The sequence below is a fragment of the Amphiura filiformis genome, chromosome 17, assembly GCF_039555335.1.
Source record: "Amphiura filiformis chromosome 17, Afil_fr2py, whole genome shotgun sequence".
Classification (NCBI taxonomy): domain Eukaryota; kingdom Metazoa; phylum Echinodermata; class Ophiuroidea; order Amphilepidida; family Amphiuridae; genus Amphiura; species Amphiura filiformis.
In genome coordinates this window covers 37,207,011-37,234,882 of record NC_092644.1, presented here as the reverse complement: position 1 = coordinate 37,234,882, position 27,872 = coordinate 37,207,011, and the positions used below count along the sequence as shown (strand labels likewise).

General features: G+C 36.8%; 2 protein-coding genes across 2 annotated transcripts; one reads left to right on the top strand and one right to left on the bottom strand.

Annotated features, from left to right (window-relative positions):
- Positions 1–332: 332 nt before the first annotated feature.
- On the top strand, positions 333–15,065 carry LOC140138422 (diablo IAP-binding mitochondrial protein-like). Its single transcript, XM_072160315.1, has 7 exons — positions 333–403; positions 8,451–8,629; positions 9,366–9,501; positions 9,880–10,011; positions 10,583–10,711; positions 11,402–11,471; positions 13,316–15,065. The coding sequence occupies exons 2-7, from the start codon at positions 8,538–8,540 to the stop codon at positions 13,513–13,515; spliced, it is 759 nt and encodes a 252-aa protein (XP_072016416.1). The 5' UTR covers positions 333–403; positions 8,451–8,537; the 3' UTR covers positions 13,516–15,065.
- Positions 15,066–23,798: 8,733 nt separating this feature from the next.
- LOC140138421 (uncharacterized) lies at positions 23,799–26,206 on the bottom strand. Its single transcript, XM_072160314.1, has 2 exons — positions 26,068–26,206; positions 23,799–25,191 (listed from the first exon to the last, which is right to left on the bottom strand). The coding sequence occupies exons 1-2, from the start codon at positions 26,184–26,186 to the stop codon at positions 24,207–24,209; spliced, it is 1,104 nt and encodes a 367-aa protein (XP_072016415.1). The 5' UTR covers positions 26,187–26,206; the 3' UTR covers positions 23,799–24,206.
- Positions 26,207–27,872: the final 1,666 nt, after the last annotated feature.

Genomic DNA, 27,872 nt, shown 5'->3' with positions numbered 1-27,872 from the left:
AGCTCATTCATGTAGAAACATTAAATAACATGTTTCTGCTGCGCTTATTTTTGAGGTGATATACGGTACCCGGTACCTACTAATAGTTCCTTCCTCCGTGCGGAGAAGTCTTTGTATATAGCCTAAATGTGCGTTGCAAAGTTGTGGACAATTTTTTGTCCGCACTCCCCACCTCCACCCCACCCCTCGCCATCCAACTTTCTGCTCAATACGCCTGAATTTTGGTTTCTGAACAAAAGAGAAACTTTAAAAACTTTTAATTTGAAATTTTCCCGGGCAAATTTCATTCTAGGAAAAACAACCAATGAACATGCAGATTCAAAGTGGGAGACAGGCTGCGTATAATTAAGCTTGAAAAGTTGACCGAAGTTGCTGATTGTCTGCAGATTTCAAGCAAAAAACTGTAAGTTTCCAGTGGTTGCAATATATTGTATTGAGTGGCATTATTTGGCGTTTATAATATAGAACAGATGCATGTGAAAACATGTGTAAAAAGTAACGAGATGCACGTCAAAAAGAGCTCGCAAACATTGACATACGCAAGAACCAAACTTCTAAGTCAGTGCAAACCCAAAGGCATGAACATGATGAAAGGGTAGTTCACCACGTAAACTTGTATGGCTCAAAATTCGGACCGCTCGCCATTAAGTTTACTGCTTTCTGTGTTTTGAAATTTGTTGACGTTTTAACGATCCCCGATTCCCGGTCGATTATTTTAGCTGTGTCACGTCACATGCATGACGCTGGTGGGTACCAACCAAACTTCAGAAAAAAAAACCTCGATCGCCGATAACGATGTGATGGGACTTACATAGGATTACACAGAGCTATTTCTTGCCAAAATTTAACCATTTCTAGGCAAGTTGGCCCTACTTTGTCTGCGTTATGTGAAAAAGGGCAGTCTTAACTTAAGTAAGTATAAGTGCAACGCTTTTGATGTTTTGATGTTTAGGGAGACTGGGAGGGATCATAATAAAAAAATGATGGAGCCTACTCTTGACTGTGTAATATTCCTTCACCACATTGCCGTACGGTAACAGTCTTATACGATGGACAGATAGTATCAGTTTGTGAATGAGGACATCGTATAAGTTCCTTGTACTAATGAAAGGGGCAGTCTACCCTGTGTAAAGATAGTCACTTGTGCTGAGCATGAAATTGGTCACTTATCGCTCACTGTTCAAAATGTGACATCTACACCAATTACAGTCCCCGAAACTGTCTACTTTTTAGCCGACCTCAATTCCGAAACATTTAGTGATAGTTAAAAATGCGATCCCCAACCCTTTGGTTACCTTTGGACTAATTTTTCAAATCTCCATGAGTCTCCGTGTCTGAAATTCCCGGTACAAACATCGAAAATGTCGCAATTCTCAGTTCTCGGTGATGATACTATATCCGCATCGCTGTTTTCATACATGAATATGCATATCTCTGACCCCTGTAAGGTCAAAAACGTGGCGTTGATTTCAACCAATCCGATCCACCGTTTAATAAGCAGCTTGATACTGACGTCATATCTGAGATGACCAGGAGGCAGGAGCTACCATTTTGGTAAACTGAACTCGACTCGTGCGTTCTTTTGGTTCACATAAATCGAACAAAATTTTCAATAACGGGTAATAGTATGATTTCAATTTTTTATTAATGAAGTTACTTGTAGTTTTGAGGAATGACAAAGTTGTTTTTGGAAACTTAGATGTTTGTTTCAACTGATGATGTAGGATCGCATGGTGAGTGAATTCGTGAAGAGATTTGCTTGTTTGAGTGTTAGTAGGATACGGGATGTAGGCTAGTCCTCTGTGTTTGACCGGCTCCGACGTCTCAATTCACAACGTCTCAATTCGTACCTGCTTACCAGACAGCAATACTGCGTATTGCTGTATGGAACCAGATATAGGGGCAGTCCTAGTCCAGACATAGACCGTAAGGTACTAATTTCGAGGAGCATCAAACACCAAATTGGTGTCATAACAAACACCAAATTGGTGTCGTGTGTCGTGTGGTCTTTCAATTTGTGCTGAGTGTCCTTGGCAGACTTGACTATACTTCAGTGGTCATGAAAGGATTCAATAGATAAGGCCTGGCAAAGTCGATTTTGAGTTTCCCGTCGCACGCCCGCACTTCATTTTCGGGCCCGCACTTGAATTCATTATTGCGATTTTCGAAAAATAAATATAAAAACTTATCATTTTTGCAAAAAAACCCGATGAAATCCGTGCATTTTTAGTGGAAAAATCAAATTCAAAACATCGATTTCGCTACCGGCAGTAAACGCATTGCGGCCGGTTGTTTTTTACAAACTGCTACTCAACTACACAGACCAGTAGCGAAAAATGCGATCCAAAAAAAGCGGGGAAAATGCCTACTTGCGATCGTGAACCACGCTGATATACCATCATTTGCAAGTTGCCATTTGTCGAAGTCAAAAATGTTTCCATAAATTCTATTTCCAAGAAAATAATCCACAAAAATATGACTCAAAAGTCCCTAAATCGTGATGTTTACGCCATTAAACTAAATACAGTATCCTCCCTTGTATGCAAATTTATTTCCATGACGTGTTGACAAACTTCCATGTATTACCAGATAACTAAAAATGTGCATATTAATTTTATGACGTCATAGAAGTAGCACTGTTTATATGGTGTATAGTTCAGTGGTGAGATGGAAATATCGTGTGTCCTTGGTGACAATCTTCCAAAATTATACAAGATTTTTAGGATTTCATAGATTCCTCACATTATTTTAATGCTTCAGCTAATAAATTAGTGAGTTTCCTCTACTCAAAAATGTAGGACTTCTCTTGATTACTGAAGGAAAATTTGCGTTTAGAAAGGGCACACGATAATCAGCTTAGGAAGTTTAGGTGCCGAATTTTGAACCACATTCGGTCTGCAACACTGCAGTTGCATAACATTTTTTTAAGCATTGAGTACTGGGATTGAGTAATCTGTGAGAAGATAAGAAAATACAAAAAAATCGATAAAATATGGTGAAAACAAACTGCTACTCAAAATTTTGGAATTGCTACTCAAATCTCAAAGTGAGTAGCAATTTTTGCTACACAAAAAAATAGATGAAAATCGAACACTGGTATCGTTTTACATTAATTTTACTGTACAAAAAATGGCAAAATTTATATATTTCAACTCTGCTCTATTGTGTCACTGTTGCACGAAATATGCGGTCGATCAAAAATATTTTTCAATGTCTGATTTTTTATTCTACAGTGCTGTTTGTGACTTTGCACAATATCGTTCTTTGTGGTAATTAAAGAAATATATTAATACTGTTAATTTTATATTTGTTGTCCCGATTGATCAATTATTTATTTTTAAATGGCCATGCGTTTTGAGTTGGGCCAGTAAATAGGTGGAGATGTTACATGCGCGCGGCATTTTAGGGATCATCTTTTTAATTTTCTCAGTTAATATGTAGCCTATGTAGTTATATTTGGTGTCAAATTAAAGCTTGTGATGAGACCAATACAGTAAACCTTAAAAAAGTTGTAAAAAGTTATTAACATTTGAATAATTTGCATATAATTAGCATAATGTGCGGGGTGGAGGAGGATCAGGAGGAGCAAATTTAATAAAAGTGACCCCCGGGGGTCATATGATGCAAGAGGTCCGTTTCTTTTTTCACATTTTTACAATTCACTTTAAACTGCATACTATAACACCATACAATCATATTCCAGGTAATTTAATTTGCTTTGAGAAGCAATTTTGCATATTTTATTTTCCGTTCGGGTTACACATTGAAGTCAATGGGAAAATATGCCTTGAAAGAAGCTGGCGCAAAATTATTTTATTTTTATTGAACCCTATGATGTTATATATGTATTTAAAGCTCTGACTGAGAGGAATTCAAATATGGAACTTTTAAATATGTGGGGTGAAGCTAACTTTTTTTTAATTTGTCAAATTTTACATTTTTTCCCTAAAATATTTGGTATTTTCAGTTTCATAACTCCTTAGTGTTACACTCTGTGTCATTTTAAAGCGCATTTTTGGATTCCTTGGTTCATTTGCAGCCAGAAAATGTATACTTTTATATATGTTGGGTATAATTTGTGAAAGATATTCATATCTAAACGAAAAACATGCAATTTTCATCTTGCGAAAACATGTAACGCATTACCGGCCCAATTCAAAACGCATGGCCAAATAGTATTCGACATAGTTTTAAATTAAATTTAATATACAAAAGAGCAAAAAGAAAGTTATATATTTCAACTCTGTTGTGTTTATGACATTGCTGCAAGAACTATGCGGTATGCAACATCAACAAAACACGCTGTGATGGGGGTTTCCCTTTAATTTTGTTGGCGCAAGATTCGATCGGAGTTGTAAAACTTACCAATTCATGAATTGCAATTGTTTCAGTATTTTGATTTCAATTTGATGGGACTTTGCTGACGCTTGTATTAAAGATTTGTCATGTACAATTGTACATATCAATTAAGATATGTGACAGTGGTCGTACTGTCATGCAGTGGACGATATCGCATGTCAACGTCAACTGGATAATTTGTACTTAAATCACACAAAATTTATAAATAAATAAGAAAAGTAATAGTAAAAAGAAAGGAATTGGTATCAATTTTGACCATGCAGCCTCTTTGCAAGTTTATATCTTTGGTTAACATCAATGAGTGAGCGGTAAATAACAACATGTTTTACACTCGCATTTTGTCATATAATGAAAGTCATGAAAATAATGAATAATGAAAAAGTTACCTCACTTGTTTTCAAAAATTATGTGACAGGAAACTCAAAATCGATTGTTCGGGGCCTAACCTCTGCCCCACTAATCCCCAGCTATTGTCTGAAATTGCTCCTCGGAAAATTAATTATAACAGCTCAGTCCCTCAAATGATAGTCATATAACGACCAAAAGATAAATGACTGACTATCATTGAGGACTGAGTTCTGCAGTCTAGTCCTAGTCGGGATTTTACGTTGTCACTCACTATACATTAGACTATGCCATAGTCGAATTTTATTAAAAATATGTTATTATTAGTCATGATGAACCCATTTTGTTGAACTCAAAATTATACTGATGTTTATTAAAATTAAAGTATTCAATAGTAAAATGGTCATAAAGAGTTAAAAATATCAGACGATTAGTGACAATAAAAGTAATTGAATGCAACATTATCTTGCATAATTATAACGGCTCACTTTAATACTGAACAATTCTGATTTTGGAATCTACCAGTTTATTGATAGCGAACCCGAAATTTCGACTATGAACTTTGAATTGTAAGCAGAACTTTACCCCTGGACTTTGCTCTCTAAAACACACTGTCAAGCATACTTGTTTATCAGTCCATTAACCACAAGTACGCGCTAGATGTTTGATAGATTAACTTTCGCGTCAACACAAAAGCGCCGCTAATACCACAGACAGTTGTTTACGGTGTAGTTAATGGTAATGGCGCGGGCCCAGACGATTTAAACCATAGCGAGGTATGGGCGACCAATCACAAGGCAGATCCATTTAAAGATGCATAATACATCATGGCCAATATCAGTTAGGCCAGAAATTGACCTAACTCTCCATAGAGTCCCGCGTTAAAAATCTTAACCGCAAGGCAATGTCAGTAGTCCACTTGGGAAGCTAACAAACAGAGGGAGTAGGGTGACTGATCAGATGTGAAAATCTATCAATTGTGCACACATTAATTAAATCAGAGTTTTAAGCTTAAATACAATATCCAGAGTATGCACAATGGGCAAGTGGACTACGGGGTAGTCTAACTATACATGTACATTCGCATGGACGGACATTTTTTTGCGGGCTCGCTATAGTGGGAATTCCAATTGAATGAACGCAGCTTTCAATAGCGTGACAAATTTTTGCGTACACTGTGCGATGTACGCCAGCGTGTGCGACTGCGTGAGTAACGCGGAAGTGAAAATCATGCTAACGCACTCGTGATTGGATAGCATTGTATCCAAGGTCGTGCGTTCGCGTTGTAGTTTGAAATACGCAATATACGATCACGGTTGGATCGAGTGCAATCAATCAACATATCAAGGCGGGCGTCGAGTCAGGCAGGATCGAAATTGTTTGACTTTTTAATATCAGAGAAGATTCTCTGCTTTTATGTACCCAATTATAATCTGGGCAGATAGAATAACCTAATAAATAATACTACACTACCAATAAGTGATATGCATAGTCAACTGTGAAAGAGTTGTGAAAGAACTATGGGGGGTATGCAAACAGTGTTGGAATTAAGCATTTTTTTATGCATAGCAAAATTTACTTTCATTACTTTTCTCTTGGTACATTCATACTTGAGTGTGTAAGTCTATGGCATTAAAATGCTACTTATAAAAATTGTGTAGCAAATTGATAAAATTGTGTAGCATTTTGCTGCGCGATACCAGCTATTTCCAACGTACGCAAATAACACAATCAAAAATTGGATATTTATTTATAACTTCACTAGAACAAGATTGTTGATAACTGTAAAATTTCTTTGATGTCTTCTATAACAATCATGTTAGAGGAACTATTCCCAATATTCAAATGGTGCAATGTCACAGGCCAGGTTACTCTTTATCAGTGGTCCCAGGCACCACTGAGAAATTTATTAACTTGCAGTTGAAAAGCTCTTGTTTGTTTTCCTTTGCTTTTCTTGCACTGTACAGACGTCGTATAAGGTTTCAAATACTGAAATGAACGCACCTTTCAATAGCGTGACGAATTTTTGTGTACACTGCACGATGTACGCCAGCGTGTGCGACTGTCGCGTGAGTAACGCGAAGTGAAAAATCATGCTAACGCACTTTCGTGATTGGATAGCATTGTATCCAAGGTCGTGCGTTAAGCGTTAGTTTGAAATACGCAATATACATTGTACGATCACGGTTGGATCGAGTGCAATCAATCAACATATCAAGGCGGGCGTCGAGTCAGGCAGGATCGAAATTGTTTGACTTTTTAATATCAGAGAAAATTCTCTGCTTTTATGTACCCAATTATAATCTGGGCAGAGGAGTTTTTGCTTAAGTTTGTTAGTTTTAATATAGGCCGATATTTAAATTTATAAATTTATTTATTTAAATACAGTATTTATTTTTTATTTATTTAATTTTATTGTTATTTATACTTTTATTTAAATTTTATTAACTTATTTATTTATAAATTTATATATTTTATTTACTTTATTATTTATGAATTTATTTTAATACCGGTAGGCCTATCAATTTATTTATTTGTTTATTACGGCCTAGTTATAAATTTATTTTAATGTCTATTTATTTATTTAGGCCTAGTTTTAAAGTTATTTTATTTTTTATACAAGTTGTATTATAAACTTATACTTGATATTTGATTTATTTAATTACTTGTCCCATAGGTTACGATAGAATAACCTAATAAATAATAATACTGTAAACATGGACCAGAGAAGATTTCTTCTCTGCATGGACTAAACATGTTAAGAGATCACCACATGTGTGACAATGAATGACCTTAGGCTTACATTTTGACAGACGATCCATGGGTATTGATCTATGGACAAGTCAATTGGTCACATTCTATTGACACATGGTTCCTGCTAGAGGTGTGATTTACGGGTAATTTTGTGTCCGGGTAACCGGCTCATTTTTCGGGCGGGTAACAGGGTAATTATTTAAGTTATTTATTTCTTCGGTTTTGTAGTGTCTCTGGACCTAGACCTAAATGTTAGGATCATTCATGATTGACCTAAAAAAAATTGCGTGGTGTTTTTAATATGAAAATTGATATTTGTATTCATGTAGAGTATGACATGAATACAAATATCAATTTTCATATTAAAAACACAAACAATGATGCAAATCTTCCTATTTTTTAGGTCAACCATGAATGCTCCTAGCAAATAAGGTCTAGGTCCTCGGACACTACAAAACCGGAATTTCGGGCACCCGGGTAATGTAATCTCGGGCGGGTACCTGCAAGCCCGCCCGAAAATCCCTGGCTTAGTTCCTGCCATCAAGGTCACAAGGAAAAATATAATCATACTTGAAATTCTAATAACAATAGCGAGGCGTTGAGTCAGGTTTTAACGTTATGTTATAAATTCAGGTACAGGTCTGTGATTTATGAAGCGTATCTGACATTTCTATGTGAAATTTGTGATTCTCAGCAACGGGATTCCATGAAATTGCCAATATAATATAAGTTATTCTGCAGGATCGGTAATAAATACATATGTTTTATGTTGTGAGCAGTGCAAGTTTGTGGTTTCACAAGTTATGTTGAAGAGTGTTTTCAGGAAGCTTTAAATTGACAGGCCATGATGTAATGCAATCCGTTGGGTATTGTACTTTTTGGATTTTCTGGGGCCCAGACTGGGTATATAGGGTTAAGGTGGGAGTCGCCAAGAATGAAAAAAAAAGTAGAAATCATTGGTTTTGTGGTCAATTTTTCTTCTATCATTTCAGATCAGAATCAGATCCTCATCAGTGTTTGTTGTCCTGTTGACATCCAAATAACTCTGAGACCTATTACGATAAACTTGCTACATTAAGATGGCTTCATCATCATCATCATATTGCATATTGCGCAGGTTATTTTATCTTCGTCCATTGAGTTTCTGTGATATAGGTGCAACCATCATGAGGTGAGTTAACCATACTGCATAATAATGGCAGATTTACAAGTGTTACATATGTGACACTTTGAATAATGGTACGGTAATGTAATATCCCCCATTCCTCCGATCGATGTTGAAAGCTGAATTTGCTCAATTGTGCACTATTATGAGGGGTGATTAATAATTGACAAGTTGGTGGCCTAAGGTAGAAGGAGATAGCTTTTCAGTTTTTACAAATATTCTATTCTGTGTAGTTCAATTTATTGAATGATTACACAGAAAGTTTTAAGTACGGTACCGGTACTTGTAATAAACATGGTAAAGAAGTGGGCTGCTTAGTTCAAACGTAGCAAGGAGAGCCTGGTATACAATGTACAATGGGTTTGTGCATTAGATGCATCAACATCTCAGTACTTGTGCATTATTTTGTACAATTTCACTCCCAATAACTTGTGATATGCATAAATAGTCAACTGTGAAAGAGTTGGTGGGTATACGTATGCAAATAACGCAATCCAAAATTGCATTACAAAATTGGATATTTATTTATAACTTGACTAGAACATTCAACAAGATTGTTGATAACTGTAAAATCTCTTTGATATCTGGTATAACAATCATGTATTTTATAAGAGGAACTATTCCCAATATTGAAATGGTGCAATGTCACAGGCCAGGATACTCTTTATCAGGCATTACTAAGAAATTAATTAACTTGCAGTTAAAAAGCTTTTGTTTGTTTTGCTTTGCTTGCACTGTACAGACGTCGTATAAGGTTTCAAATACTGAAGTCCAAATCTACCAGATGGTGGTTACACAGGTTGGCTGGATTGGGGACAGGGTTAAGTTTATGTGCCAAGCCTCTAGTGATACCAGCTGAAGAGGAGAAGAAATTATTGGTAAGTATCTCCATGGACACGTCAGGTGTCAAAATTGGGAAGGTTTAGAATTACAGTCCAAATCTACCAGATGGTGGTTACACAGGTTGACTGGATTGGGGACAGGGTTAAGTTTATGTGCCAAGCCTCTAGTGATACCAGCTGAAGAGGAGAACAAATTACTGATTAATTGTGTTTTCAACTAATTGAGTGTCCCAGGTTAAAGAAGAAATAAAACAAACAAACAAAGTAGTTCATAAGCAGTGTAAAATTCAATCACTTCAAAGAAATCTTTTCAGGATGTGCTTCTTTCATTTTCATTTAATTTTTTATCATGTTTACAAAATCAAAATTTCACAACATCTCACTCATGTTTTTCTTTATTTCCAATTATCCTAGGATATAGATCCAAAGAGTTTAACACACAGCAGCCTTGTAAGGAATGCAGCTACAGTGGTAGTAGACGCAGCATCTGCATTAGTATCCCAATCAGTTATAGCAGCAATAGAACTACATCAACAGCATGCACAGGTAAGGCTAAACAATCAAGCACACAGTTTGCTTTGGGAAGCAATGTTTAATGCATTTTGCTCATTATTTGTAGAAATAAAAAGAATAGATTACATGTGTGATTAAGAGATGAATTTGTCTGTGTAGCTGGGTAAACTGGGGATGGACTAACACTGATTTGAAAAGATTATAATTATATCTGAATCAGGATCAGATTGAAACGATCTGTGAATTTTGAAATCGGAGATCTCGGGCTGGATCGGCCAACACTGCAGCTTTCATCTGGAATAACTATTGCAGTTTGAGTCCATTTAAATCTTTGCATAGATACATGTAAATTGGTACAATCAACAAGAGTTCTTTTGAGGAGAAATTTTAAGCTAGAAATTTTTTCCTCACAAGAAACAAACTGCAGCCCAAACAAGCAAACACGTCACTACCAAAGTACTTGAGTTCAGAACCTTTGAGCCTTCATTATGTCTGAGTTACTTCATTTCTGCAGATCACAGACCCTAGAAAGAAACTTGTTAGCTGTGGACAAGGTTACTAATTATGTATCTAATATATCTTTTGGTCTTTCATTTTATTTCAGCATGTGTATGAATTGATACGTCTTTATGAACAACATATCACCATGATAGGAGCTCCTATGGAGGAAGATGTATGGCAAGAAATTATTGGGGAGAGAGTCAAGGCAGATGATGCAAGGAGGGCAGCACTGGTAAGTCCTGGTGAACCTGGTGAAGAATTATGTTTATCATGTGAATGGGAAAGTTAACAGAATTCAAAGCACCAGTCTAATCTTTTCATGAAAAGATTCCAACTTACGAACATTTGTCTAGTTGGATATTCTCTCAATTTCTTCGCAAGAGAGAACTGTTATTTCATTGTATCAAACGGAAAAGAAAAAAAATCCTGTAATTTCCCATTTTACTTACACTCCAGATCCAGGGAGTAAGATGGAGCAAAAACCTGAATGTTTTTTAAAGCACAGTGATTTTAGTTATTAGTATTTATAGTCTGCTGGGCACAGGCACAACGCTTGGACATTGATCCATTAGCCTCAGCACTCTTCACAGGTTGTCACTAACCACTACGGCCTGTATCATTCCATAAACCATTAAACAACAACATAGGGATTTTGTAGCTCAGGAGCGCACACTAGACATTCCGCATTTGACCTTCACAGCCAGGATCAAGTCCCCAAGTTTTGCTCGGGTTACGATAAGATAATTACATAAGTTCCTTTTCCAGGGGAATTTCAAGCGAACTTAATTTTACTAAAAAATTACTGCCAGGGTTTCGAACCCTCAACCTCTCGCACCATCGTCAAACGCCTTATTGATTGAGCTAACTTAACTGCTAAACACAATGTGAATATAATTCCACCATATTGTTTCTCCTCTTGTAGGAGGTTGAGACAGTACTAGAGGCAGCAATACGTACCTTGGAACATGCAGGAGAGGCTGCTTATCAAGCAGGTGAGATTTATGGTGGTTTTGTATGGGACACTATGTAAAAATAATGCAGTTGTCACCATCACCTTTAGAATATGCCAGCTACATATTTCAAACATAGAATACAGGACTGCACAGGGCTACGAAATCACCGGTATCGTGGTACCGGCGTTCCCAGAAAAAAATTCAGAGTCGCAGAAAAAAATCAAGACGGGAAAAATAATCTTTAATATCATTTTTCTGAAGCTCTGAAAATATTCTGTGAACACGATCACTCGTGAAATATTTTCTGCGAACTTTCTGCGACGATAACTGATAAATAAAACTAAACGCGAGTGACAGGAATGAATATAGCACAAGTAGGATTCGTTCCCCAGAAAAGCAGGTTTTTCATTGATTTGCCAAGGGAAATAATTTTTGTTGCATATTGTTTTGGAAAAACTTCAACTGTTCACATCTTTGGAACTAAATTAATGTTCAATAACTAGGATTTTGGGTCCTAAAAAGGGGGGATCAAAAAAAATTCAGTCCTTAATAGAGGGGGGATCAAAAAAATTCCGGAGTAAAATGTACAAGAAGGCATGTACATTCCAAAAATTTTGCACGCTCACAAGCATTTAATATTAAGTATTCAATTTTGTAATCTCAAGCTACAAATCAACAAAATGTGCGCACTTTACAATTTGGGTGTAACACTATGACTCCAATGAGTAATAACTCCAAACAGTCATTTATAGCTAATGACATAGGGGTAGATCCGGGGTGGGAGGGGGCATAAATCCCCCCAATATATTGTTAGGGGATGGTCCATACAATCATCCCCACAAAATTGACGCCTGTATATGGGTTTCTAACCAAAATTAACCCCATCATTTTAAAATAAAAGTGCCAATTTTTAGTGCGCTTCAAGCGCAAATTAATTCTAAGACTGCGCTGGGGCTTTGCCCTGGACCCCACCTGTTTAATAATTGTGTTCATACTCAAGCGCTCTGGCTCCACGCCGCAGAAAATATTTCAAACAACAGTTCACGTTCCCAGAAAGGAAATTATTTTTCGCTGCCCTGGGACTGCAGTTGCCACATGAGCTGATGCAGTATTTTAAGCAGGTTAATATCTTAGCAATATCACATTACATGCTTGTAAGTAGCGCCATTGTGCTGAAAATGCCAAGTTCCTTTAAATATGGGCCAAAAGCATGGATGTAGTAAAGCAGAATGAATCATTTAACAACAAAATAAATGTCATTTCATGTTTAATCCATGGTAAGGTTAGTCGACTACAGTATGTTTAATCTTTGTGAAAATGAAGGATCTGGGGATAATACTTTAACGATGGACTCTGTCTTGAAATCAATGGGCGAATATTCCAGTAATTCTATTGTTTAAAAGCAAACTGGGAATTCCCAAATGACACATGTGATGCGATCAAGCAAAATCAGTCGGAACTTGGAAATATTAATTTTGAGATATAGCCATACAAAGGAAATATTTCCTTTTGATTCCTTTTGTTTTGGAAACTCTTTAATTGCTCATATCATTGGAACTGGTTCTTCAATTTCAATGGTTTTTTTTTTTGCAAAATCCAGATTTTTAAATGCTTTTTACTATCCTATAACAAACTGACAATTTAATATTTCTGAGTTCCGACTGATTTTGCTTGATCGCATCACATATTGTTTGCATAATTTCCATGTTAATGTGCAAAAAGAGATAATATTCGGGAGTTCCCATGTATTCTTGAGGTTTATGTCTAATAAAATGGAAAAAGTGGTAATTCCCACAAACAAACAAAATTTATATTGCTGTAAAAGGTTTTAATCTTATTGAAATTATTGCAAAGCCCTGATTTCTTCTCTATGTTTCTGGCAGGATCTGAAACAGCATCTCTAATAGCAGGACAACGAGTGACATTAGCAATGTCCCAGCTAGAAGTGGCCAAAGCAGTATCCAGTAATGCACTACAAGAACTGGCAAGCGTACAAGAACTGAGCATCACAGTAACGAGTAAACATGCTGAGCAAGAGTCTGAAGAAGGCCAGCAACAAGCCGCAGAAACAGCCGCTGCATAGTGTCCGTCAATAAGGGTATTTGGGAAAATGTTAACATCTGCAAAATATGCAGCATTAAATTGTGTGTGCCTTGAGCTCAACATTGAGCTTATTTTTTCAAATGTCAAAATTCTGTGCAGTATTATTTCCCCGTTGGAAATCTGTAGCAAACCAAAGAGGTTATATTAGGAGAGCCCTAACTCTTACATAGCACTGTAAGTACTGCAATCGGAAATTTGCCATATTGGAATGCGACATCTGGGGACTAAAATAGTGTACAAATTAGGGCCCATTGCACAATCAAATGATGATCTGCATCATACAGCAGGAGAGTTATATTGCAAAGGTTGGCACAAGGAGGGCTTAGCAAATAAAACCAAATCAACAGTTAAAATTTCCAGGCATGTTGTGAAATAATGCAACAACATCATTTCTTTTTCCATGAGTAACACTCAAACATGGCATAGTCTGGGCTCTCTAAGTTTAACCTCTTTGCTATCAATTATTATATACTTCATTAATATATTCTTATTCTTGGTTAAAAGTGGATCACATGACCAAAAATAGTTCTACCATCAGTACTCCTATCCGTAAATAGTACCTCTAAGCCGTAAATAGTATTTGCAATGTCCCGGATGAGCCGTAAATAGTACCTCCAAGCCGTAAATAGTACTTTTGACCATACCTTCTGCGTGCGTGCATTTGATGCGACGGAACAGTTCACGCACACAAAATTGTCATAGCGTGATTTCGCGCTGCTGTAATTGGTCAGCCCGATTTTAGCCTATTCGATTTTTTTGAAGGGCAAAATATAGGTTGTGCTTAAAGTGGGCGTGCTGTTCACTCAGGATAGAAGCTGGAAAGTTAAATAATTATCTTTTAACCAATCAATGAACAAAGAACATATTAATGAAGTATATAAAACAAATATATACTGCCTTTATTCGAAGTTCTGGTTAAAACTATGGTCCCTCGTTGAGATCAATTAATACTATTATCCTTCGGGGCTGCGCCCTTCATCAGGAAAATAGTACTATTGATCTCACCTCGGGTCCATAGTTTTAACCAGAACTTCTCATGGCAGTATATATTTGTATACTATCAGGGGTTGAGTTTTGAAAATAACAGGTGTGCTACAAATTGCATTTCTGGAAATGTTAAGTGCAGGCTGACAGACATGCTATTAAATTGCATTCGATAAGAAGTTTATGAATTGAGGTGATTTATAAAAAGCACTCGGACAGGCGATTTAAGGTGTGTAGTGGTGTGCGATCACTCGCGCGCCTTAAAACTCAATCCCTGCAATAAATTTGTAATAGCAAGGTTTTTGCAATTGCAATTAAACATATGTAATGACCTTGTGAGAGTTGAAGTCATTCTAGCTGCTGTTAAATACTTACTGAAAATGTTTTAGAAGGTTGACAGCTCTGTTGCCATACCGTAAAAACTCGATATTAATGCTTATTATATCACTCGTACATAAATTCTAGACAGTTCATTGGTTGATTACCATTTATCATTTTTCCCATCACCCACTCCGTGTGATAGTCTTTACCATCATAGTGCTCTGCCGTAGTAGTGCGCCTGCGCCAAGCCGTGCGCTGACTCTAAGACTTCGCCGATTTAGTTATGGGGTGGACCCCAAAATGTGAAGTATATCACGGCAAAACATGGTGTTATGTTGATGAAAAAAATATATTTCCTACCTTAAATAGTATTTTAGTAATAGAATTTATGCATGAGTGATATAAAACAAATATTAACTGCCTTAAATTCGTGTAATGGTCGAAATATAATCACTCGGTGAAAGATGTATTGTTTCATTCCACTCGCTGTTCCGGCTCGTGGAATGGAACAATCCATCTTTCACCTTGTGATTATATTTCACCATCACACTCATAGACAGTTAATATTTGTATACTATCAAGCGCTTTTAAAACATGCAAACATTAACATTAAGGGCACCATCCACAAAAGTGTAAAGGGTTTTAAGCAAATCATTGATACACATAGTTATATACAACAAGTAAATCTGCAAATCTGTGTCTAAACCACATTAGCTCAGTTGGTAAAGCGCCGGACTGTGGTAAAATATTATGTTGTCAAAAGCGCTCGATAGTAAGCACATATGCTAACTATCAAGTTTTTACGGTATGTGATAAATCAGTAAAGCAGATTTCTTACAGCATTATGTATAGATCTGACAACGTCTTGTAGCGTTATGTATAGACAATGTGTGATGTCAAGCAACTTGAGGTGAGTGCAATGTTGAGTTAATTTTCTTTTTTAAGATACACTCAACATTTAAAGTAATTTTGAATAAATGGTGCATGGTGGCCATAGTTAAACATACCTGTCACCACATTAGCTCAGTCGGTAAAGCGCCGGACTGTGGTAAAATATCATGTTTTCAAAAGCGCTCAAGTTTTTACGGTATGATAAATCAGTAAAGCAGATTTCTTACAGCATTATGTATAGATCTGACAACGTCTTGTAGCGTTATGTATAGACAATGTGTGATGTCAAGCAACTTGAGGTGAGTGCAATGTTGACTGGTTAATTTTTTAAGATACACTCAACAGTGAGTAATTTTGAATAAATGGTGGCCGTAGTTGAACATACAATGTACCTGTCACATGTAGCATACTACAATGTTTTGTACACAGTGTACGGCACAGCTGTACGCCTATGTATTGTTGTTACTGAGCTACATGTATATTGAGAGTTCGGCACAGTTGTACGCGTATGTATTTTTGTTACTGAGCTATATGTATACCGAGAGTTCCCTGATGGCCACAATTTATTTTAAAAAAAGACCAGTATACAGTTTCTCTTGTTTTCCATTGTTTATGTAAGACCAAACATTTGGATTCAGATTCATTACTTTTTTCACTCAATATACAAAACAAAATTAGAGATAATTCATAAAGCGTAATGAGTGGGGGAATTTCAGGTATGCTAATAAAAGGCTATTCGCCCTTTCCCACGGCTCAGCCATCTTGCTACCATAACGAGGTTTTCCCTGAAAGTGCATGCATATTTTTGTTTCTTGCGCTTTTCTAGCAACATGCACGCAATAATTGAAGCATGCATTTGACAGGCGTAAGCACACACGGCACGCAATTTGTGGGTATAACCTCGATTTAAAATGACCTTGCGAGCGGCGAATAAGCCTACAGCCCCTCGTAGGGTACATATCTGATATGAGAGAGAAATAATGGAAATCAGGAATGGAAACAACACAGTTGTCCAGAATTCTCCAGACAATCATCAGACAGTTCCATTTTAATGTCAGTTTCAACAAAAGGTAGCATTTCCTAGGCATTTCCTAGAGATTATAGGTTACAGGATTATAGGACCCACACTATTTCCACATTTTTCTGAATGTTTATATTTTTTTAATTGTGCTTATCCGTATAATTTCTCATGCACACAGCAAATTTATATAAGCTAGAAACCATATTTTTGTGTTGAATTAATAATCATAAGTTAATAACATTAAAGGGGCATGAAGAGATTATAGCCTGCAGGATTATAGGACCCACACTATTTCCACATTTTTCTCTGAATGACTATATTTTTTAATTGTGCTCATCTGTACAGTTACTCATGCATACAGCAAATTTATATAAGCTAGAAACCATATTTTTGTGTTGAATGAATAATCCTTGGTACCTGCTGAGTTTCTTGTCCCAAGTGGCAAGAAACTGTGGCAAAATATTGTCTCCATTAATATAAACACTTTGATGATAATATAATCACAGTGGGGGCATTAATTTGCGTAGTTGCCTTTCCGGATTTTTTATCTTTTATATTATCAAATGGCTGAGCTACAGTGCAGGTGCTGTCTCAAAGCCAGGCTCTTACCTTGGTGACACACACTACTTCTCTTACCTGGTAAGGGGCATGTGGGGGTTTCCTGGCAAGCTGAAAAGTTGTTGTGAGCTGCGATGGTAAAAATATTTCTGGTAGCTTTCTCAATCCTTGTTCGATAGTCTAATGCATACTGTTGCCTTCTTCTGGCCGTGGTTGGTCTTAAAGTGGTGTATGGAGACCTCCTTGACATTATTGGAATTCTGGATAAAATGTAGTAGCATAGACGGGACTATGGTGTTCTTATTTTGGCCTGCACAGCCATCACAAAACATAGTTACTACTTCCACCTTCTCCGCATGATGTGATTTTAGATGCATCACATACTGGTCTATCTCTAGATAAACCAGTATGAAATGCACTTTAAATATGATATTGGGAAAATCATAGTTTTCACATATACTGGATTATCTAAGATAGTTTAGTATGTAAAATACGTAATTGTAAAAATCATAAATAGTTCAAATTTAACATTTTATAACTACATGTAATTATTTAGGAAAAATTAAGGTTTGTAATTTATTGAATTGGAAGTGCTGCATAAATAGTTAAAACATTTCATACAGGTACTAGTAATTCCTCTTGCACAAAACTTGTTGGGTATTTCTCAAACAAATTTAGCTGATTTTGTTTAGCAAGAATTTTCTTAGAAATTTTCTTTTTCAGAATTTGTCCATGTCTTTGGCATAAGAACTTGGTTTTTGTGAGGCATGAAGTCACCTTTTGTCAATGTATTACTGCTAAGTAGTCGAAAACATTTCTTTCAAATACAAGTAATTCCCTAAGTATTGTACAACAAGTTGTTGGGTATATGAGCATCAAACCTACTTCTTGCTGCTCATTGATTTCTGCCATCAGGGTGAAAGTCAGTGTGTTGACAAACATCGCTTTACATAAGGTGCATACCACTGACTTCTTTGGAGGTGATATATATCTCATCTATTCTGAAGTTTGGTCTACTCCCTATTCCAGAAAATGTTTCATTTGCCAAAACAGGATAATATTTTTGTAATTCCAAAAAAATAGTGCTGTATTTTTCTGGAATGGGGAGTATATCTTTCAAATGTGTAGCTCTATGATATTACATTGTTATTATTACTGTTCGTGTCACTGCTCTCCTGAATCCTTATCACATATCATACCATTCTGCATGATCTGATGACTCTCTATTTTGTGACTCCTAATCAATTTCTGATTTCTCTTGGCTTTCTTCTTGACTTGATGTTAGATCGACAAGAGATTTAACCTTTGCAGTTATTGCTCTCCATCGCCGCAGGTTTTCCGCCAAAATAATAATAATATTAACTTTATTTAAACACAGTAAAAACATGTTCAATACAACATTGATCTTTCACATGTCCATGTGGATATTAAAATATTACTAAAATCTAAAAGTTTATTACAAAGACCTTAATTAACACAATATTTCACTAAAGACAAACTATTCATAATGAATAAAATAAAATAAAATGCGCTTCGTCATCTTCCGTGCCGTCCATGGCATTTGAGATGCCGCATCTCAAAAAAGCGGTAACAACAATGTCCTCTGCTACTGACTCCCATGCCGCGCTAACCCAATTGATGACTTGCTGGCGAGAGGCCATTTTAAGGTTGCCGGCAGGCGTCGCTCATCATGTGTAGAGAACCACTCGGTCCATAACTGACGCATCTTATCTTTGAATGGTTTGTTGACGCTAACATCCATGGGTTGGACAAGACTGGTACAACCAGCAGGGATATAAACAATATCAATGTCTAGCTCTTCTAGAAGATCTCTGGTAGTGGCAGAGTTGTGGGCTGTATACATATCAAGGACAACCAGCGGGACAGTATCATCATGTTCTCGCACCGCATCAAGTCTATTGCGAATCCATAGTTCAACTTCAGGTGAACGCATCCAACCATTTGGTGATGCTGCCACTTTCACATTGTCCGGAATGTGAAGTGCTGCATGAACACATGGGGGGATCTGCCCATTACGCTCTTTAAAGTAAATACACACCGGCAGTTTAATACCACTGGCAGAAGCAGCAAGGGCAACTGCAAACCCTTTTTTTGCACCGCCTGTTGTTGCTAAACGTATAGTCCGTTTATAACCATATCAAATCTTACCATTGTCTGATCCGTATTTACAATATTGTTCAAAGCTTAATCTTTTTCCTCTCGCTTGTGTATTATTGTTCTTGGTAATCTTCTGGTACTTATTGGTACCTCTTTGTACGCCCACATTATTACAACGTTTCCATCTCAGTAGCCAGCCATTTGAGGCTCTAAAGTCTGCAATGAGTTGCTGTACTGCTATTTCCTGCACTTTGTTTTGCAACATGAAATTGGTAGCAGCACAGCCTTTATCACACTCAATGTTTAAATATTCCAAGAGTTCAAAATCCAGTGCCAGATTAAAAAATAAATAACATAAAGAATATTTGTTTGGAAGGAAACTGAGTTTTAACAAAATTGACATGCATGCACCATTAATGTCTAAATCCATTCAACAGTTCTAACTTCTGAATAATCAAATCTGATTCAGGCTCCTCAAAATGAGCCTTCTGGATCCACTCAAGATGCGCCCATAATTGCTTAAACAAAATGTCCAATATCAAATATAAACTTGTTATAACATTTTTTTGCAGTTCTAACTTCTGCATAACATTTGTATAGCTTTTCAAGAGAAACATCTATATAAGCCTTTTTTAAGATCACAGTGGCATGTGATCGGGGCAGAGAAAATGCCATGCATTCTTGCCAGATGTGGTCAACAGATAATACGTGGACAAACCTTGAGTGGACCCAACAGTTACACTTCTTCATACACCAAATCCAAGTGCAGTTGGGCAACGCCAAGGTCTGCAGCTGAGTTGTAGCGGATACCGCAGATGGGACATTTCTCCTTATTATATTTCTTCTTGCGGCGAGATGTTTCACCAGAGGTTCCTGGGCAAGGGAAAACCAGGTTCACTGGTGGGACTTTTGCCTAGTCGTCCATTGAAAGAAGACAGCAATATTCATGGTATTGTATGCACAACTCTTGAAGATACTTGTACACACAAGATGCGCAATGAGCATCTATACTGAACTTTCTCAACTGTCATTGTTGTATTATAGCTTTCACTTTGAACCTCCCTGTATAGTTGAGTACTGTTTTTTTGGGTAACATTCTTTGGCCAAAACTGGAGCATAAACCATTCATATGAGGGAATATCACTGTCACATAGGTCACTGTCAAGTGCATTATTTCTATAGCTTGTCTATACAGATCAGCCATTGACACGGCAATAGCAAAATGTGTTACAACCTTGCTACTCTGTCATGTCGTCTATCATCTATGGCTGTCTTATCATTCAAGACGGAATCAACAATGTCCAAAAACTTGTCTTCCTTTATTTGAACGAAGGTCTGCTAAAATTTTGTTGATCAGATTCATCATTGGCAATGTTTTCTCAATATAGCTTTCATTTGCTCATCTACCATATTTGATTTGGGACAAATACCTGGACAAATTTCTTGTTAGTTTTTGGCGAGCCAAAGCTTTCATATGCCTTGTGTGATGCATGTGAAGTGGTCATTTTCATCACCAATAACTTTGAGGATTGGTCTATTCGTTCTAACAGAATTTTGGTTGGGACACTCATACAACACAGATTTCACTGAGTTCCACCTGAACCATAACAACACAGAAGTAGTACCTAAATGCTTTGTCAGGCAGCAACACTTCTCCTTTCTGCTTGAATGAACACAGAAACATCCCATCCCATCCCATCCCATCACGCCCATCCTCTATGGTAATATGGAATTTCAATGATGGATCTGTATGATCTATGTTCTTCTCAGTCATGTTCTTACACAGTGTATCCTCTAGAGTCATTGCTACTGCATGACAAATTTCTGCATGGGTTGGTATTGTGTTTTTAACTGTTGCTGCCCACTTTCCTGAGCTAGGGAGGTCACCCACACCACTGTTTCTTCTACGTCTTCTGCTGTCCATTCCTGTGAATAAATTTTAAGCTTGTTAAATTTATTTATGTATGGTATTACAGATCAAGGTGTTTGGTTTCATAACGAGAGTTCTGAAAAAATTGATGGCAACCCATTTAACCCACTCACACATGTTGAGTGTAATTTTTGTCTTTTATTTGTGAAAAGTCTAAAAGGCCGTCATCTCAAACAGTCAAAAATATAACTTAATTAAATGCATGAAATCCAGTATGTGATAAATCTGATTGGAGTAGGTATGTGACAAAAAAATAAAAGTCCCTGTACTTAACAAAAACTTACTTTATCAGAACGCTTATAAAAATAGCTCTCCAATGACACCAAGATCACCTCTGTAGGACAAAAAATAAAGAAGTTATGATACTTTTTGTGTCGTCCAAATGGCTTATTTTTGGTCAATGGCTGTCATTGAATACAATGCGTGCTATAACACCGCTTTGTGACCGAATTGGCCGAATCGGCCCATTTAATGTGCTCAAAAGCAAAATTGTTTTTTCCCTATTTCTTGTTCAATTTCCATGAATTTGGTGTCATCTGAAAGCTAAGAAAAGGATCTTAAAGAATAAATGGAAATATACACATTGTTAGACATGGTTGCCATGGCAACGGGATAGCAAAAGCCCTCCATTTTAAGAATATCAATAAAAGTTGTAGGTCGGGATAGTAAGGTTTCACCCAAACTTTTGCTTGATCTTCATAAACTTTGGTGTTATTTGAAGACAACTATGTAAGAAAAAGCACAATGTTCAAAACAAAACAGCAAAATTAAAGGGGCATTTCGTGATCCACAGCCTCATCCCCCCACTTTTCTCAAAAAAAGTTGAGATTTTTATATCACTGGAAACCTCTGGCTACATAATGTTTATGTACAAAACATTTCTTGCAGATTAATTCGTTTTGCAAAGATATCGTGAAATTTGAATTTCGTTCTGGTGCATTGTCTATGGAGCAGTGTAATACACATAATCATGCATAACTCATAAACGCAAAAATCGGAATCAACTGAAATTTTGGGAATAGGCTTTTTTCGTGGATATGTACTGAAAAATGTCATAAAAAGAGGATGCTAGGATCACGAAACACTCCTTTAAATGGTTGCCATGGTAACAGCTTGATAGCAACATTAACTGCGGAAAGGTTTTTCCCTTTTAATTTTTGTTCTTCTTAAATTTGGTATCATCTTATTTCAAAAGGTTAAGAAATAGCTCAAGATGAAGTAGGCCTACATTGTACTGTGTTGCTACCTGTGGTTTCCATGGCAACTGTACATGCTTCCACAATCAAAAGTTACCTTTAATACATCAGTAATTAAAATAGGGTCCACTCAGTTGATTACCAGATCTCCAAAGATAAGATCAGCTCCCAGTGCTACTTTAGGAATGTCATAATCAGTTGCATCTGCGTAAGTCTCTTCACCTGACCAATATGCTATTTTATAATATGTAATTATGTTTCTTTTCTTCATTTTTTCTACTTTACCAGAGTAGATGGTTTTTGTGCTGGTGTCCTTATCATACCAAGTGTGGCAAATACAGCGTCCTACAATGGTGCCTGTCAGAATGTGAACGAGAAGTTCATGTGTGTCATCAGCCAAATCCGGAAATACCGTTGCCAAATTGGTTATGTCAACATCTTTCACCTTTTTCTCGATTTCTTTCCTCTCTTTGTCTGATTTCTGTTGCCTTTTGTTTGCAGCTCGCCTCGTCATTTCACTTTTAAGTTCAACGTCTTTTCTACGACTACGTTTGCTGCATGGTTTCTGGCCAGCACGGTTTAAACCACCAGCATTGGCAATCTTATCCGGATTAGCCTTCTATTTTGAAACCGATTGAACAAGTGCATTCAATTTGCCAACCTTTTATTTGGCAGCATGAACAATTATATGCTCAATAGATAGCATATGCCTTCATTGTTGGGCACTGGCATGAAAAGCTCCCCTTGACTTGACTTGTCACCAAAAATTGGTCACTTGAACCTTTCTCGAAGATGAGGGTGTCGGCGTTAAATCCTTCTCTGTACTTGACCAAGTCTAATAAGTACCATTCTCTGCACATCAGCTGACAAATTTGTTAATGTGTTGAGGCAGTTGTCAGTTATCTCACATGCTGGTGTTTTAGGTGTTGCTGCACGTGTTGGTGGCACAGAAACTTCCTTGGAAGGCTGCCTTATTGGAATAGTTTTGCTTGGGTTTTTAATAAATTTAAGCTTTTTTGTAGTTTTCGCACTCGGCTGTTCCCGATATACATCTTTTTTGGCCACTTTGTATTCAGCATACTCATCACGAACTTCGTATGGACTTTTGTTTGAGCAAAATGCTTCTTTAACATCTTTTTGCTGACAGTTTTTCAGTTCTCTTATGTCATCCAAGAAAGATGGAAGGGTTTTCTTCTGGTTACTATTCCATTTCCTCATTGTCGCATGCAGCGATTCTGGGGGATTATTGTCTGGTATGTTTGATACCAGACCCGCTTCTTTTGCTAGTTTGACCATACAGTGGTCATATAGAACCTGTGCTTTATTCTTATTAAAGTATGTAAAAAACATCGGTTCTCGCTCTGGGAAATCAGATTTTTCTAAGTCGTCCCACTTGGTTTGAAGTTTCGCTAAGTTCGATTTGTATTCGTCATATGTTGTTGAATGTATAATTCCTAGCGATTCTGAAGAACCCGTTATATCTTTCAGAACTGCTGCAAGAAACCTGTTGGACAAATGAAGGTTGTCCTTCACATGTTGCTTTACATTTCTTTCTATGTGCGTCATGCACATGAGGGACACGGCAGCAGGAAATGTTTCCGACAACGCCTGCTGCAATGCCTTCTCGCCGTCGGTTACAAATGCTTTTAGACCTAAAGCCAGGGCAGGGCGAGCTTGCGTAATTTTGTCGAATAGCCCCCGGTATGTTTCTCTGGTAAGTTTATATGTGTTATCATTATGGGCCCCATTAAACATGGGTGTTTGCCATCTTTGTTTTTTAACTGCAGATGTCTATAGCTTGTAGTAACTACAAAAATTTTTCCAAATTTAAAAGCAGTGTCCACATAGAGGGGACTACATGGAAAGCCCTCATGACAATAAAAGTGTTCAATGTCATCAAGCTGTTGGTCGTCAAAACCAACAACTGACACTACATTAGCATTCACCTGATACGACCTGATATATTTGTGTTCCTCTTCTTCCTCAGCCATCTTATGACAGATTGAAATGAGTGTGTCTTTAACTTCATCTTTCTTCAATTTTTCTTTCTGCCAAGTTACGGACCTGTAACTTGGAGTAGAACTCGGTCCACCTTTTACTGCTGCCACCTTTTCTCTCACATTATGTACAATCCGCTTTGTGCTTTTTGTCGAAAGTATTTCACTATCAATAAGTTGAGCTGTACTTGGCCTTATTCTCCTGTTGCCTAGTTTCAGTTCTGGCTGATTGTTAAACCCCTCGTATTGGATGAAGACAACTGGGTTTCCTTCAATGGAAATGGCAACCTTTCTTGCCGAGTTTACATGTGCATGCACCCATATGTTTTTCGTAACTTTGACAACTTGGTCTGCATCCAAGCTCCTTTTGGGCCACACCATTGTAGTTCCTTTGACATGGTACTTTCTTATAATGGCACCTTTTTGCTTAGTCCAGGGCATCTCATCACAATGCCAATCATTTTCGCAAGGCAGTCTGTCCTTGTTAATAAAAAAGGACTGAGAATTCCTAATGTTAATGGGCACTTCCTCACAACACGAAGACGGGTTTGAATTGATAATGTACAGGATGGCATGCTTAACATCAACAACATCTCCATGAAAATGGGGGTATGTCACCGCACACCGGTCCGCTTTGCATCTGGAAAATTAACAAAATTGTAACACATGTTAGAGCTTCATTTTCTGAAGGCCATACAGTTTGCTTGAGCAAAGAACAAGGTACATGTACGTGAAAGCCATATGCTGATACAGTCAACATATACACACAGGAAAAAACCCTGTTCTACCGGCGATCAGAGCTTGTAAGTAGGGTCGGTCGACCGGTTGGGGCGTTATTTTTTCTTGAGGCTAAAATACCCCAGAAATTCACGAAAATCAGAATAATTTTTTGATCGCTTATTTTTGATGTATTGAATATTGCATGACCGAGTGCAATGTTGAGCTTCATTTTGCATTTGTGAGTTATGCATTATTATGTGTATTACACTGATTGATCCATTCGTCTATTGCACGGTTCTGCCAATTTTGGTATAAATGGACATATCTGGAAATCTATATACACCCTATGATAGCAAAAGTATACATTTTTGGAGAGCTATTGGTCCAAGATATCCAAATGAAACACTTACACAATTAATAATCAATATCGTAGCTTTCATAAAACAAAATGATCACAGTGAAAAGTGTAGCTCCACCACCCTTTTTAGGTGTCGAGGTCAAAACGCATGGCCATATGTGACCATCTACCATAAAATGGGCTGTAATGTTGGCATTTTCACTTGAGATATTGTTCACAAATTCTTAAAATAAGCTTTACAATGATATATTACACATCCCACATTGCTTGTTTGGAAGGTAGTAAAAAATCAGTAAAAGAGGTGATAAATCCTTTGTTTTCTGTTAGTTTTTTTAAAAGTTTAATTGACCAAAACAACTTCTGCCAACATTACAAGCTACTCATAGTTGATGGTCACATGATATCAGCATAAATTTGAAGATGTATTCATGTACTCACTTCACATAGTTCTGCATGGTGGTTGTATTCAATTCATGGGGATTCTTCACTCTAACATGCTGCAAAGAGTAGTAAAGTAAAGTCTTTAGAGGCAAGTACAGCCAGATTAACTTTACCATTTTTCATCAAGGGTGAAAAAACACAGGCCTGTTATGCCCACGGAGAAAAAAAATTATGCCATCAGGCTTATTTGTTTGTTTTTATTCTGAACCATAACCTGTCACCATAGTCTATCATAGAATTCACTTTACAAGCATGCCTCTAAATGATTTTTTTAACGAAAAAGACAAAAGGCACACACTCGTCTTAAAAACATTACGATATCTTGGGTCTTACATTTTCAGACGTTTATATAGCCACCTATATCATTATTAAAGTTGCTCAAACTTGGTACACTATGAGGTTGTTGCCAGAGGGTTTGATTAGTGTATTATTTGTTATGAGGGCATCCAGCAAGACTCCATCATATACATGTACCACCCTGCATAATCGTACCATCAGCCATGGAGCAAAATATGGGTAATTTCAGTCCTCAACTACAGTATGCAGAAAGAACTAATACAAACATGTGTGAAGGTGTAAAAACCAGCATGTTTTAAGCAAATACCAAAAAAGTGTATGACATATGTAACTGTATCAAATCAGGGTTCCAATTTAAACTGTATCAAATTAGCGTTGAAAGTTTTATCCTTTCATTTCATACACATTTCATACATAATTTATATCAAAAGTGTATCGAAAATGTTACTGTATCAAAGCAGCGTTCCAATTTAAACTGTATCAAATTAGCATTGAAATTCTTATCCTTTCATTTCATACACAATTTATACATAATTATATCAAAAGTGTATCAAATATGTCACTGTACCAAATCAGTGTTCCAATTCTAATGCTGGCCAGCGGGCCGCCCTATTTTTGATACATGCCATTTTTGATATAGTTTTTTGATACACTTTTGATACAGTTTTTTGATACACTTTTGACAGTTTTTTGATACACTTTTGATAGTTTTTTTGATACACTTTTGATAGTTTTCTGATACACTTTTGATACAGTTTTTTATACACTTTTGATACAGTTTTTATACACTTTTGATACAGTTTTTCAAATTTAAAAATTGGTCCAATCAAGCTCAAATTCAACAAGAATTATCCTTACATGATCTAAACATATTTGCAAACATTAATGACCCCAAAGCTCAAAGTGAAGGGGTCAAAGGTCAAATTTTGAAATTAGTCTAATCAAGCTCAAATTCAACACTGCCTTCTACTGCTAATGCTGACCTCTAGCACTTTCCCCCATCACGGAGCAGCTCAATGCACTTTCCCCTATCAACATTCAAAATTACAACGCAATAGGACAAATGTGTGAGAAAGTATTGCAAAAAGAAGCAAAACCCAACCAAAATGGAACATGCATACATCAGAGGGCCTGCTTGGAAAGCAGTGCTTGTCACTGAAGTTGTTACGTCCTCAATAAAGAGACAAAAAGGCTACCAATAACAAAAAGATTCAGCAGGTTTTTTTTTTACTATACAGGCATGTGCTATATTCATGCTTAATGCATATACATAGAGGCCCTATATATAATATTATAGTAAGCTTACCTTATCAGAACAAAGTCAATAAAATATCCTCTTTAATCACAGTCCCTGATTACAACTACATTGTAACCTAATGTGCAGTCTACAAGCATGTTTGTATCTTCATCATGATAAATAAAACACCATAATTTGCTCTAAAATACAGTACATTCCCAAATGCAAATCCTGGTGTTAAAACTGCATGCATGCCATGCGCCACATG